The following is a 12,895-nucleotide window of genomic DNA, read 5'->3' on the forward strand; positions in this document are numbered from 1 at the left end:
CCTTTAAAGCCCTTTATGTCCAGGGTCCAACATACCTACAGTACCGCCTTTCCCCATATATACCCCATAGAGCGCTATGGTCTGGGTCTCAAAATCGGTTGATCCTCCCTGGCCTGAGGGAGACCAGGCTAGCTGTCACTAGGGCTAGGGCCTTTTCGGTGGTGGCCCCTACCTGGTGGAATGAGCTCCTGGAGGAGATCAGGGCCCCGCGGGAAGAACAATCGCCACACAGCTGCCGGGAACAGCTGGAGAAGCAGGGGCTCCCTCCCGGCTCTCTCACTGCCAGGTTGGAACCAGCTCAACCCCATCGGTTCTCTCACAATCGTCTTGGAACGAGCTGCCCCTCTTCACTGCCCGGCATGTTGCTGTGTCGTCGCCAGCTCCGCGCTCCCCAGACTTGGGCCCGTGGACTTCGCTAGGGCCCGAGCACACCTCAGGTACCCCGCGCTATCTCCTGGGCCCCTTTAGTATAGGCTCCGTCGAGCCCGGTGCTCTCGGGGCTTCCCCCAACGCCTCTCAGTCGTTCTCTCACCACGCCGAGGTTCGCCGCACCGGTAGCTCGGCTGTTAACAAGCTGTTGCAGGCTATCATAAATCACTGCGAGCCTCTCCTGCTCTCCTCCTCGCCGGTGCTCCTCTCTCCCACCGGGGTCGTCACAAAGCTCCGCCGTGCCAATCACTCGATCAGCTCCCCTTTGCTGCAGTAACCCTTACATTCCAATCATCCCCACCCCAGGCAAGCTACATGGCTTATCAGACAGCAGCACTGATATGGCACAGTAGGCAACCTGGAGGTCCCTCCTCCACAGCCTCCTCTCCGGGGCATCCATGGTGAAGTCACCTGAGTTTAGATATGGGCAGTGGGTGCAGTCAAACGTAGTCTATCAGACCCCGATAATGCAGAGACACAGCTGTAGAGCACAATCCAGACATTTACAGAACAGCACCAGGAATACAAGAATCCTAAGAATCCTAAGAATCCCGGGGGAGCTCAGCACCACGCTACCACCCCGGTCGCCATCTTGCTTGCTTGTAGAAATACAGATACCCCTTTCCCAATCATTGCATGCCTGTGAGAGGGGTGGCTTTGCTGGGTGAATGACTGGTTTAGTAGCTTAAGATGGTGCAGGAGCTGGCTTGCAACAAGTGATTCGGCAACCCCACAGCAAGGCAGTGAGATCCAGCCTGGGCACTGCATCTGCTGGTCATACCATAGGCTTGGCAAGTGGTTTGAATAGTACCCAGACTGATGTTCTTCCTCACCCCCACTCTGGATGAAAGGAAGTTTGACTCATGAAAGCTTATACTCCAAAAATTTTGTTGCCTCTAAAAGTGCTACTGGACTTGAATGTAGCTTCTTGTATGGAGACCTAAAAGCAAATTCTGTGATTCAGAGCACACTTACCTGGAAATACACTCCACTAAAAAGAGGAGGAGGACTTTCTGCTAAGTAAATAACTTTGGTTGGGGTGTTATTTTTTGAAGAAATTCTAGAAGCAATCTGAAAGCACATGTTGGAGTTCTTTCCCACAGAAACTCATTGTCTGAGCTGGTTAACTGCCTTGATACGTGTCCATCTGGGAAGCATAATAGGAGCATATTAGGAACTATCTGGAGAAACTGCAGAACAAAGTGCACCAGATAAACCAGATGGAGGTCCAAGAGCCAAATTTAGTTTCCTGGGGGTCACTTTCCTCCTCTCAGATGCCAGGCCATTTTATTACTACAGGCCAATCCCACGCAGTTAGTATTGTGGGTAGGATGTAAAAGCTTGACTTCCTGGCTTGTGACATCAGAGCAAAGGCTTAGCACCTCACAGTCACCCTCACACTTAGTGTGGTTCACTTGAAGAACTTCTTACTAACTAGAACCGGGGGGGGCCCACAAGTATCCGGAGCCTTCGGGGAGGGCGGGATATAAATCCAAAAATAAAATAAATAAATGCCTTCCTGCTCTACTAAAAATAATTGATTTAAAATCCATTCATATTAGCTGCGATATGGAGAAATAACTATGTTTTCATTTTATAACATTTTATAGTTGTTGAAGCTATGCCAACTAAAGAACCTTCAATCAATGGAGGAGGTAAGACTGCTTTATGAAAAGAACCCATCCCAAATGTTAGGCACTGATGTTATCTATCCCTATGAGTGTATTTCAGATGAGAAGCCATCCTGATATCATTGTCCTTGAACCCTGAACAACACACACAACAGACTAGGGCTGTGGTCACACATACTAAATAGTCCACTTTCAGTGCACTTTCCAACTGGATTTTACTGTGTGAAGTGGCAAAATCCAGTTGGAAAGTGCATTGAAAGTGGACTATTTAGTGTGTTTGACTGCTGCCCAGAATATATAAGTAAAGAAACCAAAGAAGAGGCAAAAGCCCCACCTGGCCTCACCCCACTTTGTGAAAACACTTGGTGAAAGCTAGGACCCCCACACAAGTAGGGTTTTCCAGACACTGGCCCCACATGCTAGCAAGCTCCGTGTTCCTGAATCCCCTCACTAAGCTGCTCATGCCTTCAAATTTTCACAATTAGAATCCCTTTGGATATTGTGCAACCTTAACTGAACCCTATGGCAGGCAAACGTTAGCAGCTTCACATCCCAATTACTCCTTGCCGGCCCAGTCGGGCTGTGTTGCAGATCCACTGTGTCATTGTCTTGCTCATTCACACTGGTATCCGTAAATGACTTGCACCAGATTTTGCTTCTACCACAACATTCCATAAGGCCGATTTCCCGCAAGCGCTGCTCCACGCTCACTCTTCCCTTTTGCCCCGATGGTACATGTCAATTTCACACAAGCTGCTGCAAAATCCACGTCTACTCAGTCCTCAAAAAAGAAGATTGAGTAGACGCGGGGAAAATCATGTGAAGCTGCAGCAGCTTGTGTGAAATTGACACGTACCACCGGGGCAAAAAGGAAGAGCGAGCGTGGAGCAGCGCTTGTGGGAAATCGGTCTAAGTCTCATGTATCCATAGCATCTTCAGAGAATCTGACAAGAAATGATAGCAGGAGCATTCTCCTTCACATACACGGAGAGAATAAGGATATCTTATATTTCTGATGAAGGAAAAACAACTCAAGGATGTCTAAATGCTTAATATGTATGAAGCTTGGGGAGCAGTCTGCTGCAATATTTCAGGAAGTGGGTTGTCAGAGTTTTCCTTAGAAAGGACATTCTGTTTCCACTACAAGATGTGTTAGAGTTGCTGCTGTACAAACCCGGTTCTGGCTCCATCCTTGATCTGTGTAGTTGGTTCTTTCCCTCAACCAGGTAACCATTTCCTTGCTTTTGTAAGTTCCTTGCACACTTTCCAATTTTCGCATATGTGCTGCCGAAGCGAGCACTCCTTGCACACTGTGCTCAGGTACAAAGCATCCTTCAGTGATCTGTAAAGGGCAGACGGACACAGTTTTGACGCAGTAGCAATCACTGATCTGCATGATGACATGTGTGATGGTGCATTTTGTATTTTTCCCCTCAGCAAAACAAGAAGATTCTTCTCCATCAGCACATGGCATGGTTGCAATGGCAGTTGTTCTTGTTCTCCTCATCGTCACCGCCGCTGGCATTGCAGGCTATGTTTTTTACAGGAAAAGACGTAGACAGCAAGTGACCATTGCTGGCTTTGACAACTCTGTGTATCATGACGACGTGGTTATGCTTCAGAATAATTAATGACCCAGAATATCTTGTGGGAAATGTTGACAATGAGCAGGGACAGTAGCTAGCTATCCTCTCCTTAACTAACTGAACAGATTAATAGAAGTAACACCTTGAATACCACTGTTCTAAGCAGAAATATGTGGAAGTTCGTGCCTCATGGTGATGCAAAATGTTTTTGACAAATGCTGCTGATTCAGTGAAAATATATTCTGTAATGCATACTTTCCAATTAAAGATCTAAGCTAAGAGCCTAACAACTTCATGTTTAATGAGGGAAGCAGAGAAGGGAGACTGAATTCAGCACTCCCCTCCATTCTTCCACCTAAACAGCCAATCGGGGCTGCTTTGGGGGTGGGGGACTGGAAAAGAACAGTCTGGGGCTGTGGCTCCCCCTGAGGACTAGAGGTGACTGGCAAGGCATCACTGTTATAGTTTTGGGATAACAGCACACACTCTAGTGTCCTAGATGACATGCATATGTCACAGCAGAATACTGCACCCTAGTCAGATCAAGGGCTACTTGAATGGACCCTTCAATGAAATAAAAGGGATCTTTCTCTTTCCCAGCATGATTCTCAGTCATGACAAGGAAGCTTTGAGACTCCCACAGCCTGGGGGCTCATGACTATCTGATATCCCCCCAAATTAAGAATTCTCAGGATCAGTGCTGGCCTAAGGGGTGTGGGGGTAGCACACGCCAAGGCCCACTCCTGCTGTGAAATAATTGTTGTTGCTTTTTCTCACACTGCAAACTTCACACAACAGTAAAGTCAAGAATGGCAACTTCATTACTTTATGGTGATGGATGCTAAGCTCTCACCAAGGTGCCAAGGGACAATTTGCTCACTCTGTTAACACACATTCCCTCCTCTCTTTGTTTTTGTTTTTTATGGCCCCTGTAGGGGATTTTTTATTTGCATTTACTAAAAACTACAATGAAATTAGGGCGGGAATCTACATACTATAGGGAAAAGAAAAGAAAACCCACTAAAAACCCAAGGGTTGGAGGTCACATACAGCTTGTAAAAATTTGCTTAAGAATAATAAAACCTTTTTTTAACATTGAGAGTGATCAATCATCATCATAGCTTGTAAAAACATTCTAACAAATCTGACTATATGAAGAGTAGTCCGGGAGAATCGCTATTTAAAGGTAAAGGTAAAGGTTCCCTTGCTCGAAAGCCAGTCGAGTCCGACTCTAGGGTTGCAGTGCTCATCTCCGTTTCAAAGCCGAAGAGCCAGCGCTGTCCGAAGACATTTCCGTGGTCATGTGGCCGGCATGACTAAACACCAAGGCGCACGGAGCACTGTTACCTTCCCACCGAAGTGGTACCTATGTATCTAGTTGCAATTTCTTGCTTTCGAACTGCTAGGTTGGCAGGAGCTGGAACTAGAGACGGGAGCTCACTCCGTCATGCGGCAACTCGGGTCTTGAACTATTGAACTACTGACCTTCCACAGCCTGTAGTTCAGCGTTTTAACCACTTGAGCCACCACAGCTCCTTTTTAACTTAGACACAAATTACAGAGTGATCTCCAGCCCTCTTGGAGGTTACAACAAACAACAAACACTGTGACATGAATGACTATAACATCTAGTAAAGATCATGTCATATGATGAATCAACTTTACAAAATAACAAGAAAAAATCCATCATACTCGCCATAAAACTTTACAAAATTACAAGGAAAGTCCATCATAGTCAACGAGCACCTGGATTTAAACTCATTTCATTCCAATCTTCCTCAGGAGTAATCCCATTGTATAGCAAGGTATCAGCCTCTTGATACAGTTCAATGTCTGTTAGTAGCAAACCACTGCTTAAACTCTTCTTTATTTTCTGTACTTTATCCTAGAAAAAAATCCATGGTATTTTAAATGAAAAGAAACATGCAGCTGAATGGAATAGTCTTATTATTTTATATTCTTAATTTATAAATTCTTAGCTTCATTTTTTAATTTTTTAGAACTTGAGGTTCCATTTCAGTGTTAGTATTAGGAGCAAGCTAGTCTTGTCTCTTTAATTAGGTGCACAAGACTCCTATATTATGCTGGCTGAAATGCTCTCCATGAAACACTGTAAAAATATTTATAGTAGTAGCACCAGTCCTATTTTCTTCTAGCAGAAAGCATTCAATTTTGAATGTGGCTGGCAAAATGCTCTCTACGACAAGGTGGACCCCAGACTCTATAAGGAAAACTATTCTAATTGATTCCATGCAGTGGGTGTTGGATGTCTCTTTCTTAAAGCTATAGCATATTAATAAGATTATTAGAGGCTAAACCTAAGTGTGATATAGAGAGCATTTTGCCAGCCACATTCAAAATTGAAGGCTTTCTGCCAGAAGAAAATCGGACTGGTAAGTTCTAAAAAATTAAATAATCAAATAATCAAAAGTTTTATTGAGAGTATGATGGATTCTTATTGTTATTTTGTAAAGTTGATTCATTATATGACATGATCTTTACTAAATGTCCTAGTCATTCATGTCACAGTGTTTGTTGTTTGTTATAATTTCCACATGGATACTTGTGACCCCCTCTTGGTTCTCACCTGGAAATTGGCATCAATGGTTCCCCAGGAGGAAATGGCTGGTTTGGAGGATGGAGTCTATGGCACTGTATCTGTTTGAGGTCCCACCCCTCCTCAAACCCCACCGTCTCCAGGCTGCACCCCTCAAATATCCAGGAATTTCCCAAACTGGAGCTGGCAACCCTATCTTCTTCCCAGCCAGCCATGCTGAACCAGAAAGGAAAACATCGACTCAGTGGCAGAATTTAAATGAATTAGTTGATGAATTAAATGGTTTATTGAGTCACAATGACTCAATAAATTGTTTAATTCATCAAATAACTAATATAACCAAAGTGTATTTATTTAGATAGCCATCCCATGCTTGCCTCCCCATGTGGGCCCAAAGCAGCTGATGATATTGTTCTTCCTTCTTCTATGTTATCTTCAGAAAAATAACTGTAAGGTAGGTTAAGCTGAGAGAATGACTGGCCCAAAGTCATCTAGTGAACTTCCGTGGCAGAGCAAGGATTCAGACCTGGGTCTCAAGGATTCTACTCTGCTTTGCATACAGAAGGTCTCAATTTCAATCCAGCTACAAAGATCAAGTGGTAGGTGATGTGAATGACCTCTACTTGAGACCCTGGACAACTGCTGCCAGTCAAAGTAGTACTGGCTTACAATGGTCTGACTCACTAGAAGGCAACTTCATATGTGAAAAAAATTAAAATGGAATGAAGTTGTTCTACACATATGTGAAGGAAATCTGGGTTCTGCCTACCTCACAGGGTGTCTGCTGTGGGGAGGGGAAGGGAAAGGAGTTTGTAAGCCATTCTGAGACTCCCTCTGAGACTCTGAGTGAAGGGTGGGGTATAAATCCAGTCTCCTCCTCCTCCTCCTTCTTCAACCTCCCATTGATTTTAGAGTTGGAGAAATTCTTTTTCAAGTTCCATCCAACAGGAAGTCCTGATTGGCATCCCTGTGCAGCTGAGCTTTCTTAGTAGCTCAGAATACCAGAGTTCTAGAATACCTTGTCCCATGAAATCATTTTGGCTATTTGCTACAAGCTTTCCAAACGAGACCGAAACTTACATTAGCCTTTTATAAGGTGCTTTGATTTCCTGCCTTGACATCTTTGCCATTGTCTTTATTCTTTAATTTTAATGTTATGATGGTGAATTGTTTTTATTATGTAATGATGTTTTCATTGTTTATTCTGATCCTTTTCTGCTATGAGAAGTGGCATGGTCTAGAGGCCTCTGTCTCCTCAGAGGTAAGTATGGGGGCGGGAGGTCTGACCCCAGACAGTGGATTGAAACAATTATATTTTGTAGACTTTATTGGCTACTATGAAGACACTACCTAGGACATTTGTATCTCCTTCTGATACTTCTACATAGCTAACACCACATTTTGGAATAAAAAAGCACATTTGAAATCATCTTAAGTATTTCAAAACTTTGATGAGACTTTCCTAGTGGAACTGATACTTTTGGTTCTTGTATTTGGTGAATCTCCTTTTCCTGTGAGATTCACATAATCCAGATGTCAGTTTATGACATGACTCTAAAAAACCACAATGTTACAGAAGAAACTTCAGTACTTTCTGCCTGAAACCCATTCCTTGGGGCAATTTGCCCCTTTGTTCCCAAAGGCCTTTTGTCAAGTGAATTAGCACAAAGCTTTCTATTTGTGCTCATTAACTTCTATTTAGCTTCATAATACCTGGTTATTAATTGCCTGTTGAGAAGTGAGTATTCTTCCTGCTTCTTGGGGTCTCTCTGGATTTTCTTCCATCTTTTCCAAATCTGCTGTGATGCAAAATTTTGGGAAACATCAAAACAAAATCTGGCTGTCTACTATATGGGTGGAAAGTTCTTGTTTTCCCAATACAACCCACATGACAGCCACTTTCCCTTCCATGTTCCCACAGTGGCCATTTCCAAGATGGATCTCAGCAGGGTACTTTATGTACTCCCCTCCCTTATGTGCTCGGGTTCCTTTTTTTCCTTTGGCTTGACTCATATACAATTTGTGCTGCTTTCATCCATTGTTGCAGTGATTCTCTACTGCAGAACACATTCCGCTGGCATTAAACCACTTTCTGTTCATTGAAAGAAACCAATATTGCATGAGCAGGAACATCTTGAGCTGAAGGAATGCACCCTGCCGTGGAGCATCACCCCTGTCATTCCACTGTGGTTATATGGCTGAGTGTAAACAAACTGAAACTAAATCCTGTCAAAACAAAGGTTATGATTACTAGGGAGGCAGAGATCTTGAAGGACCATGTGCTTTCCAGCTTCAGTGACGGTTGCGGGCTTTGACAACTCTGTGTATCGGTGACAACGTGGTAATGCTTCAAAATAATGACCCCTAATTTCTTGTGGATAATATTGACAATAAGGAGGGAAGGAAATAAGGCTGCACCAGTAGGTGGAAGGGGGGGAAAGAACAAGGTGCAAGGGAGAGCAGTTTACTTGACTTTTTAGATCCCAACACATTTTGTGATAAGCTTCACCAGGGGATCTTAAAGCAGAAACTTCCCTGGCTCCCACCTTAGATAAGAGAGAAGTTGCTGCTTAAAATCCCCTGAGGAAGCTTATTGTAAAATATATTGGGATCAAAAGGTCAAATAAACTACTCTCCCTTGCACTTTGTTCTTCTTTTTTCTCTGACAAAAAGGAGGGGCAGTAGCTAGCGATCCTCTGCTTAACCCACTGAACAGACCAATATAAGTAACAGTTTGAGTAACATTGTTATAAGCAGAAATATGTGGAAGTTCTTGCCTCATGATACAGAATGTTTTTGATACATGCTGGTGATTCAGTTAGGGTTGCTAAGTCCTTACCTTATGAAGAGCGGGGGAGTCCAGTGCTGGGAGTCCATGTGCGCGCGCCGCAATTACATCACCCGGAAGTGATGCTATCACGTTGGGCACGTTGGGGGTGGAGCCACAATCATCCGAGGGAAAACAATAGAATTTTCCCTTGGATTATTGTGGCCCCGCCCCCAACATGCCCAATGTGATTGCATCACTTCCGGGTGATGTGCTGTCACCGGGCATGTCACGTGCTTTGGGGGTGGGGTTCCCCCCAGGGCCCGATCCGCCAGCAGCGGGTAACAGGCCTCTCAGGCAGGGGTTTCCCTGCCCCCCCGGAGGGACTTGGCAAGCCTAGATTCAGTGGGAAAATATTCTGTAAAGCATACAGACTATATTAGAGATATAACCTAAGATCCTAACAACTTTCTGTTTAATGAGGGAAAGAAAGAAAGAGTGAACAGAAACTGAATTCAGCCCTGCTCCCATTTTTCCATCTAAACAGTCAATCAGGGCTGCTCTGGGGGGAGCGGGGACTGGAAAATAATATCCTGGTGCTGTGGCTCCCCTGGGGACTAGATGTGACTCGTAAGGCACCACTGCTACGCTTTTGTAATAACAACACAGACTCCAGTGCCCTTGTTGACATGCATATGTCACAGCACAATATTGCACCTTGGGCAGACCAAAGGGACTTGAACAGATTCTTACAAGAAATTGTAATGTATCACGATCCAACCACGTGGTCAGCTTGGGCTCCACGCAGTCAACTGCAAGCGTTGAGCTTCGCTCCGATAAACAAAGGACGCTGTGGATCCTAGCCCGCACCAATCAGAGGGCTAGGCTCCAGGCCGAGAGCCTGTGGGACTCTCGGCCACTAGTTAGGACCTATTGGGAAGTGGGGGGGTATGTTCTGGGTGGTGGATTCACGGGGGATATAAGCTGGCCTGCGAACCGGCTAAAGTTGTCTTGTTCTGCACTAATAAAGTACGCTAAACTGAAATCACTTGTCCGCCTGCGTACTTTGCAGAAATAAGTGGGGCTGAGAGAGCTCTGAGAGAGCTGTGACAGTGTTCCCTCTAAGCTGAGTTAGTGTGAGCCAGCTCAGTTTTTTAGCCTCCGGCTCACACATTTTTGTCTTAGCTCAGGAAGGATGGCTGCAGAGCAAACTAATTTATACAGTAGCCAAATCACTGCTCGCTCACAACTTTAATGCCAGTAGCTCACAAAGTAGAATTTTTGCTCACAAGACTCCACAGCTTAGAGGGAGCATTGGCTGTGACTGGCCCAAGGTCACCCAGCAGGCTTCATGTGGAGGAGTGGGGAATCAAACCTGGTTCTCCAGATCAGAGTCTGCCACTCTTAACCACAGCTACCAAGATGCAGGACTTCTGGTGGGGGCCACTGACTCTGACCCCCCACCCACATACCTCCCTTGCCACCTGTTTGTACCTGTGCTCCCAACTGCCCAGATTCATTGAGGAAGGGAATATGGATGGAGCACAGTGGTGGCACTCCTGGTGGCAATGGCATCGGTACTCCCAGCTGCCTGTACTTACCAGTGCTGTCAGGGAAAGGGTGTGTAGGTGGTGCAGGCACGGACATTGGGAGGGCTTGCATGGGCAGGTGAGGGGCATGAATTTGTGGGGGTGGAAAGAAGGGCATGAAAGGGGCTCTGGTGGTTTGCAAATGGGGTGCCCTGGGCACTGTCTGCCCAAGGGCCCCCATAGCCTGGAACTGGCCCTGATGCAGGGTGCAGTATCTGGAGCTGTGGAAATAATGGAAGTACAGAGGAGGTGAGTGGGAATAATAGGGTGTGACGACCTCTTACTTGGGGAGGTCTGGTTTTACTTTAAAATGTTCTTATGTTTTTGCTCTCAGGGTAATCTCGCTGCCACCAGGAAAATTTAAGGCTTTCCACACCTTTATACTAATATATTTCTTCTTCTGGTTTGGTATTGTGGCACGGGGTCTAGGCCTTTCGAGGAACTATGTGTTTCCTGGGAAGAATTTCTTTCAGAACTTGTATCTTAAATAAAAGTAGATTTATTTGATGTTCACACACTCTTCCCTCTTATTGACAGGGATCAGGGCATGTCACTTTGTCACAATATTTTCCTTAGGCCATATATGGTTACTGTTTCTTTATGCTTTAACTTTTCATAACACACACAAGACTGAGTCTCCTTCAACTCAGAGACAGAACTGACTAACTGCTTAACACAGAGACTTTTACTTTTATATTCCACACACGAACCTCTCACACAGAGAACTCAGGATAAAACTCATATTAACTCTTTTTACACAGCACACACTGCTCTGACTAACTGTTTAACTCCCCAGTCATCTCACTAACTGTCTTTCTCAACTGTCATAATAAACTGTCTAAACTCTAACAGTCACTCCTGATAGACATTCAAAATCATCCACACAGCATCCATTCCAAAAAACCCTCCCCCTCTCTGTCACTCACCAATCACACAACTTGCCTGTTTCAGCATTCTAGATTGTCCCACGCAGCCATGCCAACTAACTTTTAAACACACACACACACACAGTAAAACATGGAATCGTTACATAGGGTGTTGGGGAAAATATACTTTACCTATCCAGGAGATCAGGAGTCTATGGAGCAGAGACTGGAAAGATGGGAAATGACCCAAACAAATTTTGGGGTGACCTGCCAGTAGGCACCCAGGGCAGACGCAAACACAGCAATGGGGCTGTGCTGGGCTAGTTAGATATCCAAAAATATGTCCAGAGGGCTTGCTAATGTGAGGGGTACCTCAGAACAAAGCATTGATGAGATTAATATGGGGTAAAACAATGTAGTTTGGAGACTTTGTATAGAGTTCCATGGAGTGGACAAAATAGACTGGAGATTTTCTTTTGGATGCAAAGTACAGTTTGGGTTGGTTGAAGAACTAATGGATTGCTAATTTAAACTAATCAAAATGGAAACCGTACTGCTTGGGCTTAGGGTGTGGGAAAGTAGCAGAAGTCAGGACTTCTTATTATAAAGGAAACGTGAAAAGGAAAGATGAGGTGAGATTGATAGGATTAGTGATTGAGATTGAAAGAAGTAGCTCTGACGTGAGGCAAATCCATTCTATGGAGTAAGAAGATGTTGGCAAGGTGGAGGGGGGGTTGCAGCTATCAGAATGAGATTGCATGTGCTTCCTAGGGTCACTGGTTATGGGGCCTACCAGTACTGGCATCCATCTTTCCGTCCACTTAAGATACCTGGTATATGGACTCCTGGGGTATCCCTATGGAGTCAATTGATGGTGGAAACAACCCCTCCTGATAGACAGGGGGTCGGCATACTTACAGTGTCAATTATGGCGATGGAAGGGGACACCAACATCTCTGTGACTGGGAAAGGGGAGCTGTCCTTTGTATGGGGTTTATTTGTTTTGGAGTTTGTTAGGGGACCCATGCTCCTCTGTATTTTGCCATGAAGGATGACAGAGGGGAAAGATGCTAAATATGGTTGCGGATGAAGGGGGAGGCATCATGCAGCAAACAAAAACCAAATATACCATGGATTGTAAGTACCTAGTTATAACCTTTCCTTTGTTTATTTTCTTAGTGCACCTAGAACTCTTCTTGTAGTACCCTGGATTTGTGCCTTGTCAAAATAAAGTTGTTTAATTAGAGAAAATCTGCACATGTCCTTACCCACCTGCCTTGGCCACTTGGCATGCTACAATAATACACCTCTGTGGTGTTGACCTCAGGCGACCCACAAGAGGGAGAGGAGGCTGGATTTCATTGAATGAATTTACCACAGCTAGGCCTAATATAGGTATTAGGCAAAATTTTGTTTCTTGCAATTTCATAACAATTAGGGAGCGCTTAATTTATTGCATTAAATATCATT

General features: G+C 44.7%; 1 protein-coding gene across 1 annotated transcript in view; it reads left to right on the forward strand.

Annotated features, from left to right (window-relative positions):
* LOC107120958 (macrophage mannose receptor 1-like) overlaps positions 1 to 3,924 on the forward strand; it is a 138,675-nt gene extending 134,751 nt beyond the window's left edge. The window contains exons 27-28 of the mRNA XM_015423750.1: positions 2,040 to 2,084; positions 3,498 to 3,924. Of these exons, the coding sequence (XP_015279236.1) occupies positions 2,040 to 2,084; positions 3,498 to 3,691 (239 nt within the window). The 3' untranslated portion in view covers positions 3,692 to 3,924. The remainder of the gene's footprint in view (positions 1 to 2,039; positions 2,085 to 3,497) is intronic.
* Positions 3,925 to 12,895: the final 8,971 nt, after the last annotated feature.

Source organism: Gekko japonicus, unplaced genomic scaffold (assembly GCF_001447785.1).
Source record: "Gekko japonicus isolate JY-2015 unplaced genomic scaffold, Gekko_japonicus_V1.1 scaffold94, whole genome shotgun sequence".
In the NCBI taxonomy this organism is placed as follows: domain Eukaryota; kingdom Metazoa; phylum Chordata; class Lepidosauria; order Squamata; family Gekkonidae; genus Gekko; species Gekko japonicus.